The sequence below is a fragment of the Mustela putorius genome, unplaced genomic scaffold (genome assembly GCF_011764305.1).
Source record: "Mustela putorius furo isolate JIRA1106 unplaced genomic scaffold, ASM1176430v1.1 tig00003845_pilon_pilon_pilon, whole genome shotgun sequence".
In the NCBI taxonomy this organism is placed as follows: Eukaryota; Metazoa; Chordata; class Mammalia; order Carnivora; family Mustelidae; genus Mustela; species Mustela putorius.
In genome coordinates this window covers 15,498,536-15,521,611 of record NW_025421998.1, presented here as the reverse complement: position 1 = coordinate 15,521,611, position 23,076 = coordinate 15,498,536, and the positions used below count along the sequence as shown (strand labels likewise).

The window sequence follows — 23,076 nt, the reverse complement described above, 5'->3', positions numbered from 1 at the left end:
TTTGTTTTATCCTTTTTCTGATATATTTAACTTTGTCCACAGAGACATGGTTATGGTGTGCAATTTTATGTACTCCGCACAATCTTATTTTGGTGGGCTTTTGAAAAAATAGGTTTGAGATATAACATTTGAATATATCCCAGAAAGGAAAATGTTACTATAATTATGTTAATTATAATTACTATAATTGTTAGATGATCATATTATATATAATTACTATATATAATATACAGTATATAAAATACTATATACAACTATAAATAATTACTAGAATTGTTAGATGTTAAAATATCCTCAAGAACTTACTTTACAGTGGCTTAAAGATCTCCTTTTTTTCCATACAGTGACTTTATTGATCATATTTATATCTGAAATTAATATAACACTGTATGTTTACTAACTGAGAGTAAAATAAAACTTTAGAAAAGATAAATGAAAATCTCTTATCATCATGTATTGTTTGACATAAAGACAGTACAGTAACAAGTTTCGTATAAAACCTGTACATGGGATCTAGGTGCTCTTTCTCAAGACTTGTCAAAAATGAGGACAAGATGAGTTTTTTCTCTTGAGAATCACTTCATCATTCTGTGCTTTCATGTATCTATATACATACATGTAAGTTTTTATCAAAAACAAAAACAGGGATGCCTGGGTGGCTCAGTCAGTTGTACATCTGCCATTGCCTCAGGTCATGATATCTGGGTCCCGGGATCTAGCACCCCATCAGGCTCCCTGCTCAGAAGGGAATCTGCTCCTCTCTCTCTTTCTCTCTCTCTCAAATAAATAAATAAAATCCTGAAAAAAAAAAAAGAAAATTCTGTGAACCAAAATTAGAAATCTGCTATTGAATTGCATTAACAGAAATGTGTTTTTTAGCTTTCTTGCTATGAGAACTTGGAGACATTCCTTTCAGAAATGCTAAGTAAAATACGTCATATACACAGGAACTTCTCCCTTACCATAATTCTCACCATGAAACTTACTATACTTTTTACTTTTCTCTGCACACTAGAGAAATCAAAACCTAACAGGATACTTCAGCCAAGGGGTTACATTAAATTTATGCCTTGCTCATTTGCTTCCTGTCAGTTATAGAAATTAAAACATTAGGGCTGACTTATAATCTTATTTAAGTAAATTTTAGGAAAATATATAAATAAATACAATGAATATAGTAATAAATTCTCCCATGTTGTGTTTTCAACAAGCATTTTCACTGGCATAATTTCATTTGATCTTCATCATAGGTCAGGTAAAAGTAAATGTTTAATGTGAATATTGTCATTGGAGCAACCAGGAATCTGGGAAATACCAAAAATTCAAAACTGGGTAATTTTAAAGATTTAACTGGCTGTATTTATAAACCTGTTCAGGAGTCAGGCATCATCCTATCCAGGAAGTAGAGAGGAGCTTCAAAGGCCAATAGGAAAGAGGTTTTTCAAGATAGGGGGTGAAAATGAAATTATCAGCAAGGAAACCACTGGCTGAGGCAAGGTCATCCTCTTATGGGGAATGGAGGGGGACCATCAGTAAACTGCCTAGTGCTGACCAGGAAATTCCCATGTCCACTCATTAAAGATTACATTTCTGGGTGTTGACTCCGCAGTTGGGTAGGTATGAAGACTTAATGACTTGTGGCCTTAAGCTAACTGAGTACATTTTGAACCTGTGGTTTTCCTTTATAACAACTCTGCCTTTTGATCAGACTCTCAGCTGAACTGAGAGATGGGTTCTAAATTGAAGGCATTAACACTACTCTCAGCAACTGCTCTGACATTCTCACAGTAATTGTTGTTCCTCTGGGTGATAACCTTTTTCTTAACCCTTGTGATAGTCACAGGTTTCAACTTCAGCTTTACAATTTTTGAGTTGGTCATTCTCTTCATTCGTTGTAATGTTCCAGTCTTAGATCATTTGCTTGGAGATTACTGGCTTTGTATTTGCATGTAAAGCTTTTGAGAGGACATAGCACACCAGGCAGATTATTATGATGCCTCTAAACAGGATAATTCCTCATGTTTGTCATAGTCCCCAAGACTTGAAGCAATTAAAATCAAATAAGTAAGAAAGACACCATTAAAGAGTAACTTTTAAGCCACATGGCTTGCACAATGATCTGATGTTATTGGGTTTTAATTTTCCCAATAGTGTTCAACTTGGTATAGAACATGGTGTTGCCTACAGCAAAGATCCAGATTGCTCAGCGGAGTCACAATCAAGGGCTATTTTACTTTCAAGAACTGCTTTAGTCAGAGTCAAAGAGTTTTACTTGTTTGTTTGTTTGTTTTTTGTTTTTTTGGGGAGGCTACTCTTTGCTTTAGGAGAGCATCTGCAACAATTTCAAGAATGAAGGGAAAGATCTTGATTGTACTTCTTTATAATTATCCCTCACTGAAGAAGTAGGACCAGTCAAAGGAGTGAATCCCGGTGGTGTCTTGGTAATTCCTAACTAACTTCCAATAGAACTTTATGGTAATCAACCAATAAGATGTCTTATGACCTTGAGAAAAATTAGGATTTTTTTAGGGTTATATTTTCTGCTAGGTAACTCTGATTCTAGAGATTAGGCCTCTTGGCATTGACCTGGGAGAATCAGGCCATTGACAGAGTAAAGGAAAAGAAAAGAGGGAGAAAGGATGTCATATCTAAAGTATGAAGCTTGGAACCCCTGTCCAGATGAAAGCAGTCTATTTGGATGTCAGCTACTTCTCTGTCCCTCAATTTGATTCAGAAACTCCAGTGTCTGGGCAGGACTAGGGGTCAGGTGGAGACTTCTGTAGCTGTGGAATGTGTACAAGGTTCAACTATTAGTTTTATAGCAGGAACACTTAGTAATGTCCCTCTTCTATTGGAAATGTCCAGGGCTATCTTCCTCTGATATTGTGTCTTAAATACCTAATCACCAGGCGGCACCCTGTGACTGAGAGGATCCTTTAACTGTGCTCTAAGAAGGTTTCTGTAACCTGGTGATGACAGGCTTGAGCAACAGATACTGAGGACTCACATCCAAAGGATCAGCAGAAGTTTGTACACTGAGACAATTCCAGGAAGTTTGCAAGGTTTTCCTAAAGGCTCCTGTGATTTTCCCTGTGAATTATGTGCCCTAGTCACTGGAGATCACAGAAGGTGTACCCAAAGAGGAAACCCATTTTTAAGAATGTCTTTGCAACAATGAGGACATCAGCCTCTTGAGAGGGAAAGGCTTTACCTCACCCAGAAAATATATAAACAATGACAAGGGCATATTGACAACATGTACCAACTGGCAGTGGAATGAAGTCCAGCTGCAGGTGTTCAAAGAACCCAGAGGGAAGAGGCATGAAGCTTCCAGAAAGCAAGCAATTTTTCCAGAATTATGGAGCTGACTGGTCAGACAATGGTGTTTTGTACTTTTGAAGTCTCCAACCTGGTGGTTACCAAGCCAATTCCTTAAAACACAAAAGGACTTTTAGATTTGCAATTTGGGCTCACCTGGGTGGCTGAGTCTGTTAAGCATCTGCATTCAGCTCATGTCCTGAGGTAATGGGATTAAGCCCCATTGGAGGCTCCCTGTTTAGTGGGAAGTAATGGGATTAAGCCTGGGGTAATGGGATTAAGCCCCATTGGAGGCTCCCTGTTTAGTGGGAAGTCTGCTTTTCCCTCTCCTTCCACCCCACAACTCATGGTCTACAAAAAAGACTAAAAATTATGCACACATTAGTGTATGGCCAGTAAGAGATGTAACTGAGTTCTGGCCAAAGAATACTCTTGTGCAACACCAATTTTCCTGGACAATTCCTGAGGGTTCCACCCAAGGGAACTCGGTCTAAACGTTTAGGGGCTTGGTTGTGTGCCAGGTCAGTTGGCTTCTGGGCAAATATACTAGCTCAACAGAGCTGAAAAAAAAAAAAAAAAAAACATGCTACCTCGACTTAACACTAGCATAACACTCTGCCAGCCCAAGCTGGCCTGCCCTGTAAAGCAAAATCAATTACAGTAGGAGTTTAAACAAAAAGAGAGTCAAGCATGAACCAAGAACTCACCCACAGCCATTGGATCAGGTGAGAAATATCCTGAATTCAAAGGACTCACAGTTACCAGCTCTATGTTTCGCTTTGTTACTGAATGTCCCTGGGAGTCCATTTCAGATTCTGTCACAGCCATAAAACCTGTTAACGAACAAAAATTGGAACTAAGTAAATGTTAAAAATCTAATAGCATTATTAATCAATGTATTAATGAATCACTCAGCATCCCATCTAGGAAGTAGAGGGGAACTCAAAAGGATTAGAGGAAAGGAAACCTTTTTAACAACAGTGAGGGAGCAGAAAAAGAAAATTCTTAGCAAAGAATCCATTGTTTTAGGCAAGGTCATCTTCCTAAAGAGAAAGAGGGGATCCATCAGGAATCTTTCTGGGGCTGATCAGGAAATGCCCATGTTGACTGGGTAAATGTTACTCTTCTGGAGGGTTGAAATTGTACTTGGGTTAGGTATTAAGTCTTGGTTTAGTGACTTGGAGCCTTAAACTGAGTGTTACCATTTTAGGCATGTGGGGTTTTTTTTCCCCCAATGTGCCAAGAAGACAAAAATTTACTTCAGAAATTTAAACTTGTATATAGAAAGCTCTTCACAGTTCTTCTTACATGTTTGTTTCCCACTGCTTAAAAATTGCTTATGAATCACAGAGAAAAGTATAAACTGGCTACTTCTTAGGAGCCTTCTGTAGCCTTGGTCTGTGATGTTTATTCCAGGACGTTACTGAATCTACTGAGTTACTGGCTCACCATGGGCTAGGACACTTTCAGTTGGCTGCCCACAATGTCTAAACTGGTGTCTACACCAATGGGTCAACATTGGGACACCATGCCTGAATCATAAGGGACCCTCAGTGATTAGGAAAAGTCTATTTGCATTATGGTAATGATCCTCATTGGGATAGTAGTTCATCTTGCATCCCTTCCAACCTGGCATTCACTAGGACAGCCATAATGTTTGCTGAACAGCTTTACTAATGGAAAGAAATGTATTTATTTTGTAGAATGAAAGAAACTTTATACATATGAGCCTCACCCAATCTTTAGTAATGGCACTTCACCTTTTTCTGGTATATAAAATTCAAATCTGAAAACCTCAAGATCATACTAAAACCTCAGTAGCCAAATTACTATTTTAAGTTGAGTTGTGATTCGGCTCCATCAAATGAACACCATTTTGTGCCCTGTAACTCATTGTTAATGAGTCATACTTTGAGTTGAGCAAGGTTAAAATGAGAAGGACTGTAATGCCAAGAAGAATATTCTTGAAAGATATATAATTGTTCTTCTTTCCTGATCAAGTAAAATCATAAAAAGTGGACCCTCTGAACATTACATTTAAAAAGGGGGAGGGCACTCTGGCGAGATGGCAGAGAAGTAAGAGACCCTGTTTCAACCAGTCCCCTAAAGTGAGCTAAATATCTACTAGAACAATCTGAACACCATGAAATCGGCCTGAAATGTAAGATTATATACTTCTGGATTTCTGTGGGGGCAGAAGATCATCAGTGGAGGGGTAAAGCAGAGTGGGAGTGTTTGGACTGATATCAGAGGATAAACAGAAGGAGAGGGAGCCATCAGAAGGGAGACATTGGGAAGTAATACAACAATATGAAAGTGTCCTGTGCTCACAGACCAGCATTAACTTGGAGTCTGGTAAAAAGTACAAAAAAAGAACAAAAGGTCTTGAGGAAAAATTGGTAGAATTGCTCGGCCACAGGCTTGTACCTAAGCCCATGGTTCGAGGATGGTCACAGCTTGTGCCCACTCAAGCCTGAGAGCGCCCGACAGGGGCTCCTGCCAGTGGTCCCTGAGCCTGCAACTTCCCAATGCTTGCACCACCACTGGGGTTGGGTACACCCCAGCCCAATCTGAGAGAGCCTAATACAAGCTCTTGCCTGAAGTCCCTGGGCTGACAGCCTTCCATGACCTGCACTGCCACTGGGTTTGAGTGCACTCAGGATGGGTGTGGACTCCAGACAGTCAGCGACAACAGTCACCAGAATCAGGCTGGCCTGAACAAATATTGCTCACTGTTTTAGGGCACGGCGGTGTAGAGACAAGTGTGGTCCTCAGGACAACCACTGAGGTGGTGGGTGGGAACAGGCAATGCTGTGGCAGTTTGCAGTGTTCAATGGAGTTTGCAGAGGGGAAGTCTGTGTACTCTGAACAATCCAGAGGGGAGTAGACAGAGGCTTCTCTCTGAGGCGGAGGTCTGGGTGTGGACAGTTTACTTTGCACTAACCCTCCAAAAAGCCACCAAAAGCCATGAAAGAACAAAAGCCTCCAGAGAACCAAAGCCTGAACAGCAGGTTTCCGCAGAGCCCAGCCCCTTGATAGGTGGCAGGGCAACTCTGCCCACGCAAGACTGACTGAAGAACAATGCACAGGCCCTGCCCCCAGAAGACAAACTGAAAAGAACAAGAGGACAATAACCACAGGATCTCCATAAAACTGGAAAACCCTAACAATAGGGGGAAAACAATATTTTAAGCTCCCATTATTGCCTCCAAAAGTGTATATTTCATGAACACAACTTTTAAACTGATTTGTTCTCATTCTTATTCTGTTATTTTTTTAAACTTACTTAGCACTACAACTAGATGTTTATTACAACACATTACATAATAACATTTTTAACTTGAACTTTTTTCATACATATACCTGTGTTTCTTTTTTTAATATATAAATATAGATAGATATAGATATAGATATAAGCTTCAAGGTAGTCTTTTTTTCCCCTATTCAATACTACCCCTATATATAAAATACTTTTAATTTCCCTGGATCTCTGGAAAGTTGAGTCCTTTAACAAACATAACAAGATACACTCAGGATGAACTGAAATAACCTTCCTCGCCCACATCATGGGTTATAAACACATTTCCATCTTATTCTGTCAGTGTTTATGCATATTTGTTTCTGTTTATGTACTATATAAATCTTATTCTTGGAGTTCATTTTGGCTGTTTTGTTTTATTTTGTTTTTTTCTTTTCTTTTCTTGGTTTTCTTGTTTTTTTTTTTTGTTGTTGTTTATGTACCTTATAAATCTTACATTTGGGGCTCATTTTTGCTGTTTTTTCCCCTTATTTCTCCTTTTCTCTCTCTTTTTTTCTTTTTTCTTTCTTTTTGGTGGGGATTGCTGATTGCTCCAAAACTTGGTAAGGTGCACCTTGGCTGGATTGTGTTTGATGTATCCAGTATGTATCCCTTCAAACATCTCTTACCAAAATGACTAGGAGGAGGAACAGCAAAGAGAGGAGAAATTCAGAGACTGTGACCTCTGCCACAAAACTATTGGATGTGGACATAAACAATATGTTGGAAATAGAACACAGGGTAGCAATTATCCAGACAATAGCTAGGTTGGAGAATACCATTAGTGGCAAAACAGAATCGGTAGGACAGAAGTAAGAGTTGATCCAGCAGAACTTAAAAATGCTATCAATGAAATTCAATCTAATCTCAATACTCTAACAGCTAGGGTAAATTACATAGAAGATCGAATTAATGATCTGGAAGACAAGCTGATAGAAAAGGAGTATCAGGAGGAGACCTAGAACAAACAGATTAAAAGCCATGAAAACAGAATTAGGGAAATAAATGATGCCATAAAATATTCCAATGTCAGCATTACTGGGATTCCTGAGGGGGTGGAGAGAGAGAGGATTAAAGATATAGTTGAAAAAAAACCTGGATGAAAATTTTCCTAATCTGGGAGATAGAACAAGTGTTCATTTTCTGGAGGCAGAGAGGACACCCCTGCAAAATTAATGCATCTAGAGTGATATCTGGACAATTAATTGTGAAAATCACGGTTCATAAAATCAGAGAGGATGTGTTAGAGAGATTCCTTATGTACAGAGGAAGGACCATCAGAATAATGTCAGACCTAGTCCACAGAAACCTGGCAAGCCAGAAAGGGCTAGCAGGACATATTCAGGGCACTAAATGAGAAGAACATGCAGCCAATTATACTTTATCCAGCAAGGCTACATTCAGAATGGATGGAGAGATAAAGAGCTTCCAAGAACGGCAAGATTTAAAAGAATATGTGACCATAAAGCTGGACCTACAAAAAAATATTAAGGAGAGTTCTATAAAAGAAGAAAGAACCCAAGAGTAACATAGAACAGAAATTTACAGAGACAATCTATAGAAACAAGGACTTCACAGGCAACATCATGAAAATAAAGATTTATCTTTCAATAATCGCTCTCAATGTGAATGGCCTAAATGTACCCATAAAATGGTGCAGGGTTGTAAACTGGATAAAACAACAGGACCCACCCATATGCTGTCTATAAGAGACATATTTGGAACCTAAAAATAAACCCAGACTGAAAGTGACAGGCCTCAAAAGAAAGCTGGGGTAGTGCTTCTTATATAAAATAAATTAGATTTTAAGCTAAAGACTATATTCAGAGATACAAAAGGACACTACATTATTCTTAAAGGGTCTGTCCATCATAAAGATCTAACAATTGTCAAGTGTTTAAGCCCCTAGCATTGGAGCAGTCAACTACATAAGCCAGCGCTTAATCAAAATAGTCATGTTGATAGGAATACATCAATTGTAGGGGATCTTAACACATCACCAGCAGCAACAGAGAGGTCATCTAAGCAGAAAAACAACAAAGAAACAAGATCTTTGAATGACATATTGGATCAGATGGACCTTATAGATATATACAAAACATTCCACCCTAAAACAATAGAATACTTATTCTTCTTGTGCACACATGGTACTTTCTCCAGTTTAGACCACATACTGGGTGGCAAATCAGTGCTGAACCAATACCAAAAGACTAAGATTATTCTTAGACCACAATGCTTTGACATTGGAGCTCAACCACAAGAAAAAGTTTGGAAGGAATTCAAACACTTGGAAGCTAAAGACCATCCTGTTCAAAAATGTTTGGATCAACCAGAAAATCAAAAAAGAACTTAAACAATTCAAGTAAACCAATGAGAATGAAGACTCATCAGTCTAAAACCTACAGGATATGGCAAAAGCAGTCCTAAGGGGAAAATATATATTCATCCAAGCCTCAGTCAAAAAAAAATTAAAAATTCCCAATTACACAAACACTCGTTACACCTTAAAGAATGAGGAATCAAAAACCAACTAAGCCAATCCCACAAACGAGAAGGAAAATAATTAAGATTAGAGTAGAGATCAATGTATTAGAATCTAGAGATACAGTAGAATACATCAACAAAATAGAGGCTGGTTCTTTGAAACAATTAATAAGGTCAATAAACCACTGGCCAGACTAGTTCAAAAGAAAAGAGAGAGGACTCAAATGAGCAAAGTTATAACTGAAATGGGAGAGATCATGACTAACACCAAGGAAATAGAAATAATCATCAGAAATTGTTATCAACAACTGTATGCCAATAATTTAAGCAACATAGAAATGCATGCATTCCTAGAGACTTATATTCGAAGACTGAAACAGGAAGAAATTGCCAATATCTAGTAACAAGATTGAAGCAGTGATCAAGAACCTCCCCAAAAATGAGTCCAGAACTGACAGATTCCCTGGAGACTTCTATTAAACATTCAAGGAAGAGATAATACCTATTCTCCTGACATTCTTTCAAGAAATAGAAACAGAAGGAAAACTTCCAGACTCTTTCTATGAAGGCAGGATTACCCTAATCCCCAAACCAGGTAAAGCTCCCAACAAAAAGGAGAATTTTAGACCAATATCCCTGACGAATGGACTCCAAGATTCTCAATGAGATCCTAGCAAATAGGATCCAACAGTACATTAAAGAGATTATCCATCATGCCCAGGTGGGATTTACCCCTGGGATGCAAGGTTGGTTCAACATTTGCAAATCAATCAATGTGACAGAACAAATCAATAAGAGAAGAGAGAAGAAACACATGGTCTTCTCAATTGATGCAGAAAAAGCATTTGACAAAATATAGCATCCTTCTGTGAATAAAACTCTTCAGAGTATAGAAATAGAGGGAACATTCCTCAACTTCATAAAATCTGTCTATGAAAAACCCACAGGGAATATCATTCTCCTATGGAAAAACCTGACAGCCTTCTCAATGAGATCAGAAAGATGACAAGGATGCCCACTCTTGCCACTGTTGTTCAACATCATAGGAGAAATCCTAGCAACAGCAATTAGATGACAAAAAGAAATCAAATGTATTCAAATTGGCAAAGAAGTCAAACTCTCTCTCTTTGCAGATGACATGATACTTTATATGGGAAACCCAAAATACTCCACACCCAAATTACTAGAACTCATACAGCAATTCAGTAATGTGGCAGGATACAAAATCAAGGAACAGAAATCAGTTCTTTCTTAAACATGAACAATGAAAATATAGAAAGGGAAATTAGGGAATCGATTCCATTTACTAGAGCACCGAGCACCACAAGATACCTGGGAACAAACTTAACCGAAGAGGTGAAGGATCTGTACTGGAAGGACTAGAGAACACTCATGAAAGAAATTGAAGAAGACACAAAAAGATGGGAAAACCTTCCGTGTTCATTTATTGAAGAATAAACATTGTTAAAATGTCTCTACTGCCCAGAGCAATCTGTACTTTCAATGCCATCCCGATCAAAATTCTACAGGCATTTTTCAAAGTGCTGGGACAAACAGTCTTAAAATTTGTTTGGAATGAGAAAAGACCCTGTATTGCCAAGGAAATGTTGAAAAGGAAAAACCAAGCTCAGGGCATTATGTTGCCTGATTTCAATCTTTATTACAAAGTGGTGATCACTAAGACAGCATGATACTGACGCAAAAACAGAAACATAGATCAATGGAACAGAATAGAGGGCGCTGATATGGATCCTCAACTCATGGGCAACTAATCTTCTATAAAGCAGGAAAAAAAAAATATCCAGGGCAAAAAAGACCATCTCTTCAATAAATGGTGGTGAGGAAATAGGACAGGTATGTATAGAAGAATGAAATCGACCATTCTTTTATACCATGCAAAAAGATAAACTCGAAATGGATGAAAGACCTCAATGTGAGGCAGGAATCCCTCAAAATCCTGGAAAACATAGGCAGTAACCTCTTCAACATCCACCACAGCAACTTCTTTCAAGACATGTCTCCAAAGGCAAAGGAAACAAAAGCGAAAATGAACTTTTGAACTACATCATGGTAAAAATCTACTGCACAGCAAAGGAAACAGTCAACAAAACTATGAGGAAACCCACGGAATGGGAGAAGATATTGCAAATGACGCTATAGACAAAGGGCTGATATCCAAAATCTATAAAGAACTCCTCAAACTCAGCACCCAAAAAACAGATAATCAGGTAAAAAAATGTCCAGAAGACACGAACAGACAGTTCTCCAAAGAGGACATACAAATGGCTAACAGACACAGGGAAAAATGCTCATCATCATTAGCCATCAGGGAAACTCAAATCAAAACCACATTGAGATACTGGCTTATGCCAGTTAGGATGGTCAAAATTATCAGGACAGGAAACAACAAGTGTTGGAGAGGATATAGATAAAGTCGGAACACTCAGTGTTGTTGGGAATGCAAGTTAGTGCAGCCACTTTGGAAAACAGTGTGGAGATTCCACAAGAAATCAAAAATAGAGCTACCATATGATTCTGCAATTGCACTACTGGGTATTTACCCTGAAAATACAGATGTAACGAAAAGAAGGGCCATATGTAGCCTGATATTCATAGCAGCAATGGCCACTATCACCAAACTGTGGAAAGAGCCAATAGGCCCTTAACAGATGAATGGATAAATAAGATATGGTCCATATACTGAACTGTAATATTACCCAGTCATCAAAAGGATGAATACCCAACTTTTGTATCAACATAGGACCAGACTTGAGCAGATTATGCTGAGTGAAATAAACCAAGCAGAGAAAGTCAATTATTATGTGGTTTCACTTAATTGTGGAGAATAAGGAATAACAGGGAGAATATTCGGAGAAGGAAAGGAAATGTGAATTGGGGTAAATTGAATCATGAGATACTGTGGACTCTTAGAAAGAAACTGAGGGTTTTGGAGGGGAGTGGGTGATGGGTCAGCCAGGATATCAAGGGTATTAAATGGGTATTAAGGAGGGCACGTATTGCATGGAGCAGTGAGTGTGGTGCATAAATAATGAATCTTGGAACACTTAAAAAATAAAATAAAATTATATTAAAAAATAAAGTGAGGATAAAGTTATTTTTTTAAACATATTTAAGAGAGAGAGAGAGAGAGAAAACATGAAAGGGGGTAGGGTCAGAGGGAGAAGCTTACTCCCTGCTGAGTAGGGAGCCTCATGTGGGACTTGATCCTGGGACTTCAGGATCATTACCAGAGCCAAAGGCAGTTGTTTAACCAACAGAGTCACCCAGGCGCCCCTCTCTGAACATTTCTTATGTGCAAGGTTGCTAGGTGCTTTCACATGTATTGTTTCATTTAATCCATACAATAAGTAGAAACTATATCACTTTGACAATAATATTTTGGATGATGAAACTGATGTGAGAAAGGCTAAGTGAGTTTGTCTTTCTTTTCTTTCTCTTTTTTTTTTTTCTCTTCCACGGGCCATATTACTTTTTTTTTTTTTTTAAAGATTCATTATTTATTTTGAGAAAGAGAGAACACGGGGAAAAGAGGCAGACAGAAAGAAACTCAAGCAGACTCTGGGCTGAGCATGGAGCCCGACGGCGGTCTTGATGTCAAGAGCATGAGATCATAACCTGAGCTGAATAAATGAGGAGTCAGATGTTCAACTGACTAAGGTATCCGGGTGCCTTCAAAGCCCATACTATTTGAATTCCATTGGGAAACAGCAGGACATTTATGCCATCATTAAAGAAAACAACATTAGAGAAAATATTATGTATATTTGTTTTCATTAATACTTGACAGAAAAGGGGCACCTAGGTGGCTCTGTGGGTTAAAGCCTCTGCCTTACGCTCAGGTCATGATCCCAGGGTCCTGGGATTGAGCCCCACATCAGGCTCTCTGCTAAGCAGGGAGCCTGTTTCCCTTTCTCTCTCTCTGCCGGCCTCTCTGCCTACTTGTTATCTCCGTCTGTCAAATAAATAAATAAAATCTTTAAAAAAAATACTTGACAGAAAAGGTAGGGTTTTCCCTTTGAAACAAAGTGTTCTGTGTGGTTATATTCATTTTTATGTGCACATACCTTTGTTTACTGAAGGAAAAAGAATCTCTTGAACAACTTTTTTTCCACTTTCGTGGTTGACGATACATTTGTGTTCTTTATCCATTGATGCTCCAGTCACGGTCAGCCAGCTGAATTTCATGTATGTGTCCTTAGTCTTCATGGTGTCTCCCTGCTGAGATTTCAGGATTGTTTTGTCATCCTTTTCTTGCCAATCTACTTTGATAACATCAGGGAAAAAATCCTCAAGAAGACAAAGATATGTTCCAGCCTTATGGACTTCTACTTCAGCAACTGAAGGAAGAAAAACTGTGGGCTTGGGAGAAATATCTTCATCAGGAGTTTTATCTGTTGAAGAAAATGGAATAACAATGAGAACATAACTAGAGAAACACAAACATTGTGTGGTTGGGAAACAACCAGCACATAGTAAAGGGGAGGAAAGTTGCTATAGAATTAATGCTTTTTGTAGCTTTTCATCCACAGAGGGTTATGAGGTGCTTATTTTCTTAGTTTCTGTGGGCAAAGAGGTTCTAGAGGTTATGAAACATGACAAAGTCCCAGACATTTAAGTGAAAGAGCCTAGATCAGAACACAGGATATTTTTAAATAATACACAGTCACTTGTTTGAATGGAAATCTATCAAGTTACCCTTTTAGTTACAAATATGGGTTCCAAGCCCATTTCTGAATATGAGAATTCTTCTCCTTGATTTATGATTTTATAGAACATCTTGTTCTCATATCTGAACCACTGCAGGATTTTGAGTAGGACAATGTTTAATGCTGCACCTCCAACTAATTTACAATGCCGGAAATTTAGAAACCAAATGGCCATATATCCCAAACTTCTATTTTAAAAAAAAATTTTAAATTATTTTCAGAAATGTTCTTAGAGTAACCTAATCTTTACTTCAGGAAATGTTCACTAAAAGCTAATTTTATATTGGCATTTCATTTGAAGTTGAAGCATTACTGGGAAGACACCACATTTTGACTCTTCACAATTCCCTTTAAATCTGAATCTGCCAGCTAATTGTCCTGAACTTGTTGTAGTACCCCTTTCATTTCTCTTGATGAATAAAGTCACATATAATGATATAATGTTAACAGCTCTGGTCAGAGTTTCTTGTAAATATAATGTCAAATTTTATAGTGAAACATCATGGTTTCTTGTAAATATAATGTCAAATTTTATAGTGAAACATCATGGTTCTCATGGGCATATCACTTGAACACTGGGAAATTGTTTGGTTATACATTTATTATTAACTAATGATTCAAATTACAAATAGTAATACTCTTTCCAATTTGAGTTCAAACTGAAACACAAAAGCTTTATTAATTTTTTCTTTCCAGTCGTTTGGAGTTAGAATAATAATTTCATGGCCATTTCCTAAGAAATGACTAGGATTTCTCCTTTGAGAAAAAAGGGAAAAAAAATTCCTCAGAATTTTTGCCTGTGCACCAGAGCTCCCGATTTTTATACTAAATGAGTGAACAATGCGTTTTTTAATTCATTCTGTAAATAGGTATTAGATCATAATGCACTTGTTTTAATTTTGTACATCTTCCTGATAGTACAAATAGTATTTTACTGATTATAATAGAAAGACACTGTATTTTTCCTCAACCATATATTTTGGTTTTTAATTTAAAAAGCACGTTATATAAAGCAAGATCTACTTTTCAAATACATGATATTCCCATAATTTTTGCTCCTACTCAATACATTAAAGAATCTAATTTTTATCTTACAAAGTTTGGTTTCTGTTAGTAATACTTCTGATTCATCATAGTAAAGAACTTGATAATCCAGTCATGGGCTTGGGAAAATCTGGATGGTAAGTCATTCTGCCTATATCCTGTCACTTTTCTTTTCTTTTTTTTTTTAATTTTTATTTATTTATTTGACAGACAGATCACAAGTAGGCAGAGAGGCAGGCAGAGAGAGAGAGGAGGAAGCAGACTCCCCACTGAGCAGAGAGCCCGATGTGGGGCTTGATCCCAGGACCCTGGGATCATGACCTGAGCCTAAGGCAGAGGCTTTAACCCACTGAGCCACCTAGGTGCCCCCTGTCACTTTTCTTTATCTAGAGTCCTGGGGATTCATTCTTTTTAGGAAAAAAGGTATCTTGAACTTCCATAACTTTTTCAATGTCATAGATAACTGAGCATTAAGTAATATTCTTCATTTTTTATGAATTCTGCCTATGTTTTATGGAATTTCTATTACATATTTTTTTCAACATTCCTCATTTTAGGATTTTATTTATTTTAGAGAGAGAGAGAGTGGTGGGGGAGAGAGCGGGATTCCTGAGCAGGCTCCACACTCAGCCTGGAGTCCAACACAGAGCTCAGGGCTCAATTCAACTACCATGAGATCATGATCAGTTGTTTTATAGAAGAGCCACCTAGGTGCCCCTCACTATTCTTTATTAAACTTACTAAGAGTGTTTTTTATGGCCACAATCATTTCATTGATTTACAAAACAGAAACTGATTTACAAAATAAATAATTTTGTCTAATACATCTATATTATTCATAATCAGAAAAATTTTCAGCTAAATTGCCTGAGTTTATATATTTGATGAATATAAAGCTGTATGAATCATATATAAATTAACCAAATGCAATGACATTTTCAATTAAGTATGATACTTTGAATCTGCATATTAATACTAATTCAAAATTCCTCTATTTTATTCTTCTCATTTTATTAAAAATACTTAAAGCTATTTCTTATGTATATATGACTTTCAAATTGATGACATTTCTAAGTATATTTAAACATAAAAAAAAGTAGTAACTGTATTTCTAAATATATTCCTAAGTATTTTCTAAATAAAATTTAAAATTCTAGTTGTTTTTCTGCTAAATACCAATATGAAGCCCATGTTTGTGTTTGACATGATATCATAAGATAAAGGATTAAAATTTATGTAGCCACAACAACTTAAAAATTAAAAAAAACAAATTTGAATTTCATTTTTATGCCAAGTGAGGGAAAAGTCCATTAAACAAACTCCTCTAAAAAAAAAAAAAAAAAAAAAAACTTCAGATTTTTTGTGTATCAGTGGACAGTAAGATAATTTTTCACTAGAGTGGTTAGAAGTAAAGCCAAATCTTCTGGAGAATTTCTGCTCTGTCAGTATGATTGGTTAAAAATCACTCTCCATACTGGATACAATTCTCCCTCTAGGTTTGAAATGAGGCAACATGTATGCAACACTTGTTAAGTGTTATGTGCCAAGTACCTTATTTACAGTCTCTCATTTAATTTTCATATGCACCCTGTTATCCCATCTTTTGGATTAGGAAGCTGAGACCAGAAAATAATCACCCAAGTTCACAAAAGCAACAAGTTGTGGAGCTGGAGCACAGGTCAGTCTGAGTCCAAAGTACAAATCTCTGACAACACCCTTTCACCATCCGAAGAGACAATGTGTCAACTCACACAAGTTATTATCTGATCAACTTTGTTCTTGAGTCAAATTCTTTCAATACAATTATGTATGTTCTGCATAAGCACTTCATGCAAGTCCACTTGGACACAAGGTCAGATGCTGTTACAGTGTTTGCACAATGTAGTCTATGCCGACCTTTACCAGAAGGATTGGTATAAAAATCTCTCCTAAGATTTTCACATCTAAACATGCTACGAAAATGAGACACTATAATCATAATTAACATTACCATAATTATTAGCAATTTATTTGTGATTATTGTTCCTCCAACATGACATTTTATTCTCATGGGACCAAACTTTCCCTTACTAATGGGAATGCAGTATTTGGGGATAACAATTGGACCTATGTCATGTTAGATTGCTAGACTGTCACCTGCCTGACCAGGTCTGCTGAAGGTCACCATCTGTGAATGACATTAAATTTCATGATGCCCACAGTAAAGATGCAGTGGAAGCATGAAATGCATTTGTTAAAGATCATTTATTTTATTTCGTAAAATGTATGTGGAAGGAAATGCCCAGTCTTTCACTTTGCATTCCTCCTAAAGGACTCATGCATTGAAGTCTTTTTTTTTCTCATTTTGTGGTGGAGAAAACAACATGTGTGAAAATTGGGTGGGTTTCATTTTTTTCAGTTAATAAAAAGTATGTACTCTAATTCATATTTCTCCTACCTTTGAACATAAAATTATACCCTACGCTTTGTACTTTTTTTCTTCTACTTTCTTTAATGCTTTTGATCTTCTATTTTTATTCATTGCCGAACTGTACTTGCATATTTTATTTTAGGCCTTCTCAAATAGATTTTGTAAATAGGCAATATAAATAAATGAGAAATAGCTTGTATATTAGAGCTTGTTTCTGTTTCTGCCTGGAGCTTGATAGTTTCTTGAGGTCTACCTTGAAGTTGACATGTAAAAGGGGAGATACTACTTCAAAAACTAATCATGTACTGTATGGTGACTAACATAATAATAAAAAAAAGAAAAATGGGAGAAGATGTTTGCAAATCCCACTCTGTGATATAAATACAAAACATTCGGAATTCAAACACACTGAAATGCCAGAGCATAAGAGGAAGCTTTCATCCCCCAAATTATGCCTCATAAAACAGAGGTTGCCTTATGTTTCAGTTTGGGCAACTTCTCATTTTAAATAATGGTCTTGTAATACTCTACTTTGATTAAACAATGCACTTGGACAAGATATCAACTGGAAATAAACTCAATTAAAACTAGTTTAGAGGTAGTACCAGTAAAAAAAAAAAAAAAAAAAAAATTAAGAACTTTCATATGGATTTGGTAAACATTACCTGGGACTAAAGTCACTATACAATACAAAGCTTACATTGTACATATACATAATGACAGAATAAATGAAAAAATGCTTTTATTTTCTAAGTGGATTAAGGTCTCTTCCAATTAAATATCCAATGTTCTCATCATAAAGGTACCCCCAAACTTACATTCGTACCCTAAGATGACCTAGAAATTTGTTTTAATGAATACATTTTAATGCATGTGAAGAATCTGAACACAAGTTTGACAGAAATTTGAGGCAGAAAAAAGCAGTATTTTTCAGGTGATATTTGTAATAATACAATTTTAATTTATAGACATAATCCATTGAAGGTATAAACTATTAAAAGTGAATATTTGAGGGATGCCTGGGTGGCTCCTTCTGTTAAGTGTCTGCCTTTGACCAGGATCATGATCCCAGAGTCCTGGGATAGAGAACCTTGCTTGGGATCCCTGATCATTGGGAGTCTGCTTCTCCTTCTCCGTCTGCTCTCCCGCCTAGCTCCTATGTGCTCTCGCTTTCTGTCTCTCTCTCATGTGTGCATGCTCTGTCTCTCAAATAAATAAAAAATAAAACATTTTATTTAAAAAGTGAATATTTGATTTTTATGTACATTAGTATAATTTTATATATACAATTACAAAACCTCTCCCTTATTTACATCCAGACGTTTCCACTGGAAAGGGAGAGGCTAACAATATATGAGGTACTGCTTACTACATTCTGCTTGTTCTTAGAAACATGTAAAAATGAGTCATAGAAATTGGAAGTATTCTGCAAATACTGACCAATTGTTCTAAAGTGACCTGTAGACTAGATCAAAATTAACACATTTTTCTATACTCCTGGTTTGAGAAGAACTCCACTGGATGATAATTGGAATTTGTAGAACTAACTTTTTTAATGATGGATCATGTCTCAACTTATGCAATAGATATTTTTATATTTAATTTCATTTAGTTCCACAACATCTACTTGAGATGGTGGCTACATTGACAGACTGAATGGACGGAAATATAACACATGTTAACAGAATACGTGTCATTATACATCTTTGATACTTTATTTTTTCTCTTTTCCAATTTTTCCCTAATGGGCATATATTATTTTTATAATTTTAAGAAAGTGATAATGATGCTAAATTTATTTGCTGAAGAATGATTATATAGCAAGTGATAGATCCTGACTCATAGTCCACATTTTTCTCTGCACCACAATCTCCCAAAAAAAAAAGTTTTCAGGACTTTCTGAATTACCTCTGTGTCACCATTATTTAATTAGATTGCTAATTACATTGCAGTCAATTGGGAAAAAAACAGTCCTACAAAGTTTCTTTTCGGGCACCTGGGTGGCTCAGAGAGTTAAGCCTCTGCCTTCTGCTCAGGTCATGATCTCAGGGTTCTGGGATCAAGCCCCACATCAGGCTCTCTGCTCAGCAGGGAGCCTGCTTCCACCTCTCTCTCTCTCTCTCTTTCTCTCTCTCTCTCTCTCTGCCTATTTGTGATTTGTCTGTCAAATAAGTAAATAAAATCTTTAAAAAAAAAGTTGTTTTTCAATTTATGAATTCATGTTTGCCTATGATGACAAGAAAAACACCAAAATATATCATTCCTTTCATTTTTCCAAAGTTTCACCAGCCTTATGAAAATTCTTTGAAAACATTTATTCAACTAGATTCTGTAGGGTAGAAACATTTGTGTGAGATGTTCTCCCTCATCCAAAATTTTTTCTCTAAGTCTAATGAAGAATGAAAAAATTTACTAGGCCGAATTTGGAAAAACCAAACCTAGCTTATGACATTCTTGGATATGTTTGTGCAGTTAGATATGTCAATACCTGATATGAATTGCCTTCAGACAGAAATTCAAGTTTATCAATTTTTTGTTCATTCCTTTCCTTTGGTTATTTTTAGAATCTAAAAAATAAGATACACAAATTTATGTACAAATCTCTCAACACAGAAATCCTTAAGGGATTAATGGTTCTACCCCTTAGGAACTCCAGATGCTCCAGCTAGATAGCTCCTTGTTAATGTCCTCCAAGCTAGATCAGGTAACAACTACCCCTAGGACTGGGACAGAGTCAACAACCTCTCCTAGTAACCCACTGCTACTTATGACCAAACTCGGACCAAACTTAGAACTCTGAGCCAGCACCAGCTCCTACCCTGCCTCCCATCCCCGACCCACATCACCTAGCTCCTCTCCCCACTTTATAGGGAAGAATTTTAAAATATCTTACCTGTAACCCTGAGCAATGTGCCAGGACCAAAAACTTTTTTGGCCGACCAGCTACCCCAGGTACACTGTCTGAAAAGCTTTTACAGAAAACTTCCTGTGTGACTCCTTTAAAATGAGGTCATATTCTTTCAATATTTATGTAAATATATATAAATAGACACTGCTAACATTAAACAAAGATGAATCTCAGGCAAAATCACATTAGATATGAGCATAGTCAAGAATGGATGACCTGACCCCTCTCTGCCTGGACAGCTGGGGTCTGCCTTTCCCATCTCAATTACACACATTGGGGAATCTGATTTTACCTTTAGTCACCATGTTCATGGACTTCTAAATCTTTTTTCTTAAAAGGTTTTCATGTATCATATCAATTTTTTTCCTAGAGTGTAATTTATAGTTACTATTTCTGTGATTTTAACAAGAATAAAGATATAAATAATATTTTTTAAAAATTTAAAAATTAATTTTAAGTTAATATTGAAAAAATTAATATATGAATGTTCAGTATTTTATAGGTATATATATACTTTTTATCTCTACACACTGAGGAGTGGTTATCTGGCTTGATTATAAATTAAATTCTTTCCAGAATTCAGCCTTCACTGAAACAAGAACAGATGAGTTATTAAAGAGTGAAAAATATTAACCCATTTATTGCTGAAAAACTGTTTTTGAACTTCAAATTACCCTAACAAGTTCCAGGATATTGATTTAAAACCCTGAGCTGCTCATCAGAAGATCTTAATTTGGTTTGGTCTTTTTGCCTCTGTCCCAGCAGGAGTGCAAAGGCAGCTCTGCGTTCTGCAGCTGAGTCCTACATAGAGTACAACTGTTCCTGTTCTTCTCTGCCAGCTTCTATAATCCCAACAGATTTGATGCCAATACAGAAAGATTGAAAGGAATGGTGTCAAAAGGACTTGTCCCTTTATAAAAATACCCTAAGCATTGGGGCGCCTGGGTGGCTCAGTGGGTTAAGCCATTGCCTTCAGCTCGGGTCATGATCTCAGGGTCCTGGGATCAAGTCCCACATTGGGCTCTCTGCTCAGCAGGGAGCCTGCTTCCTCCTCTCTCTCTGCCTGCCTCTCTGCCTACTTGTGATCTCTCTCTGTCAAATAAATAAATAAAATCTTTAAAAAAAATACCCTAAGCATCACATTGTGATAATTTAATAAATGTATATTCAACATGACCTACTTGATGCCTTGGGAGGAAGAGAAGCAATTTTAATGCCATGATTTTTAGAAACAGAAGCATTGTTTTCTGCATGAAGAGTCAAAAAATTTTGAGCTATCACTATTACACATTTAACTGCATACTTTATTTAAAAGGTCAGACTACAAAAGGCTATATATTCAGAATACATTGATGGCTTAATGTTTCTCATAGCATATAATGGTTAGACCATGCACTAAGGAACAAACAAGTATCTATTGTGTCCCAAACTTTGCCATAGTAACTAGTCATGTGAATGTAGGCAAATAACTGAACCCTCTAAGCCTCAGTTTCCCATCAGTGAAATTGGAATGAGAAGATACCATGTATAATGCTGTTAAGGATTGAGACAAGGCACAGAAACAAGGCAGTATGGTGTCTGACTCTCACTAAATATTAGTTAATATTATTATCTTTAATTGAATGGTTTGGGGTGACTTAATCAAATTTTCCACTAAAAAATGTAGATTTATAAGCAATAAATATCTATTACATAAACTAAGAAAGCAAAGGAGTTCTTGAATCTGACGTTTTATGTGTCTGACTATCACAGGCCAAAATACATGGGGCTCAATCAAGTTGCAATCTATAACACTTATCCACTAGGCTACAAGCTTTTTCAGTGTTGGCACTGTGTCTTGTGCATCCTTTTACCTCTAGTGTCGAGCATAGAAACGGTCTTCAATAAATGAACAACCAAGGATGTAAAACCATGCTGACAGCTTCTTTTCATGGACTCTGGAGATGAAATGGTTTTCTGAGCTCACAAATTCCATTAAACTGGACCATGTCTAGGCAATATTACAAAAGCCACCAGAGCACAGATTTTGACTAAACTCAGCCTACCCACTAAGGAACTAAAGTAATAACATTATGTTGATTTATTGATGTTCTATGATTGTCCACTGAAAGAGTTAAATTTTTGCACTGTTCTTAAAGATGAGATCAAAACCAATCATCTAGGCTTTGCAGATTATTAGAGAAAGGAACACTATTCATTAAGTAGGAGCACTATTAAGATTATAGGTACTTCATCAAAGAGTGTCTCACTTAAAAGGCCACCTACATGAAAAACATCTTGAACAAATAACAAATATGTCACAGCTATGATCTCAGAAATATTTTAATTTCAAGCCTGCATCAATAGTTTTGTGTGTATATTTTCTACAAGTAGAATTTCAATATGCTTGCAAGCAAGGAAGTAAATAAACCATTCACAAAGTAGTTTTATTTCCATATACAGTGACAAGTTTTGTAGCTATATATGGAAACATTTTTAAGCTGCAAAATTCCTATCTAAATGCTAAGTTGATTCTACATGATTTTTCTAAAAAGCACCTATCAGTTTTTCATTCAGAGTACCTAAAAATAAAAAAGTTACTTACCAGGAGAAGTTATTATAAGTTAGTTTCTTCCACAGATATCTTGATCCAGACTGGTTAATGGTTATCATACTGGTTAGAGCTTCTACAGAAATGTAAGCCTTCTCCTGAGGTTCAAGTCAGGGCCAGCAGGTAGAAACCTTGTACTGACAGTGTGGTCTTTTGAGGACATTAAAAGTTCTTGAATATAGGCTTCATGGCATCTAATATTTTATAAATTTCCTCAGATTAATAGATTTAAATATCTGCTTTGTTGGAGGGAGCAATCATGGAAAGTGCTGATAAAGAATAGAGATGAAGAAAGCA

At 36.6% G+C, this 23,076-nt stretch overlaps 1 gene segment (V, D, J or C); it reads right to left on the bottom strand.

Annotated features, from left to right (window-relative positions):
- Positions 1–23,076, bottom strand: part of LOC101692183 — a 41,381-nt gene that overhangs the window by 5,320 nt on the left and 12,985 nt on the right. Inside the window, 3 exon segments of the C gene segment in view lie at positions 4,026–4,151; positions 13,186–13,512; positions 20,175–20,238. Coding sequence covers positions 4,026–4,151; positions 13,186–13,512; positions 20,175–20,238 — 517 coding nt within the window.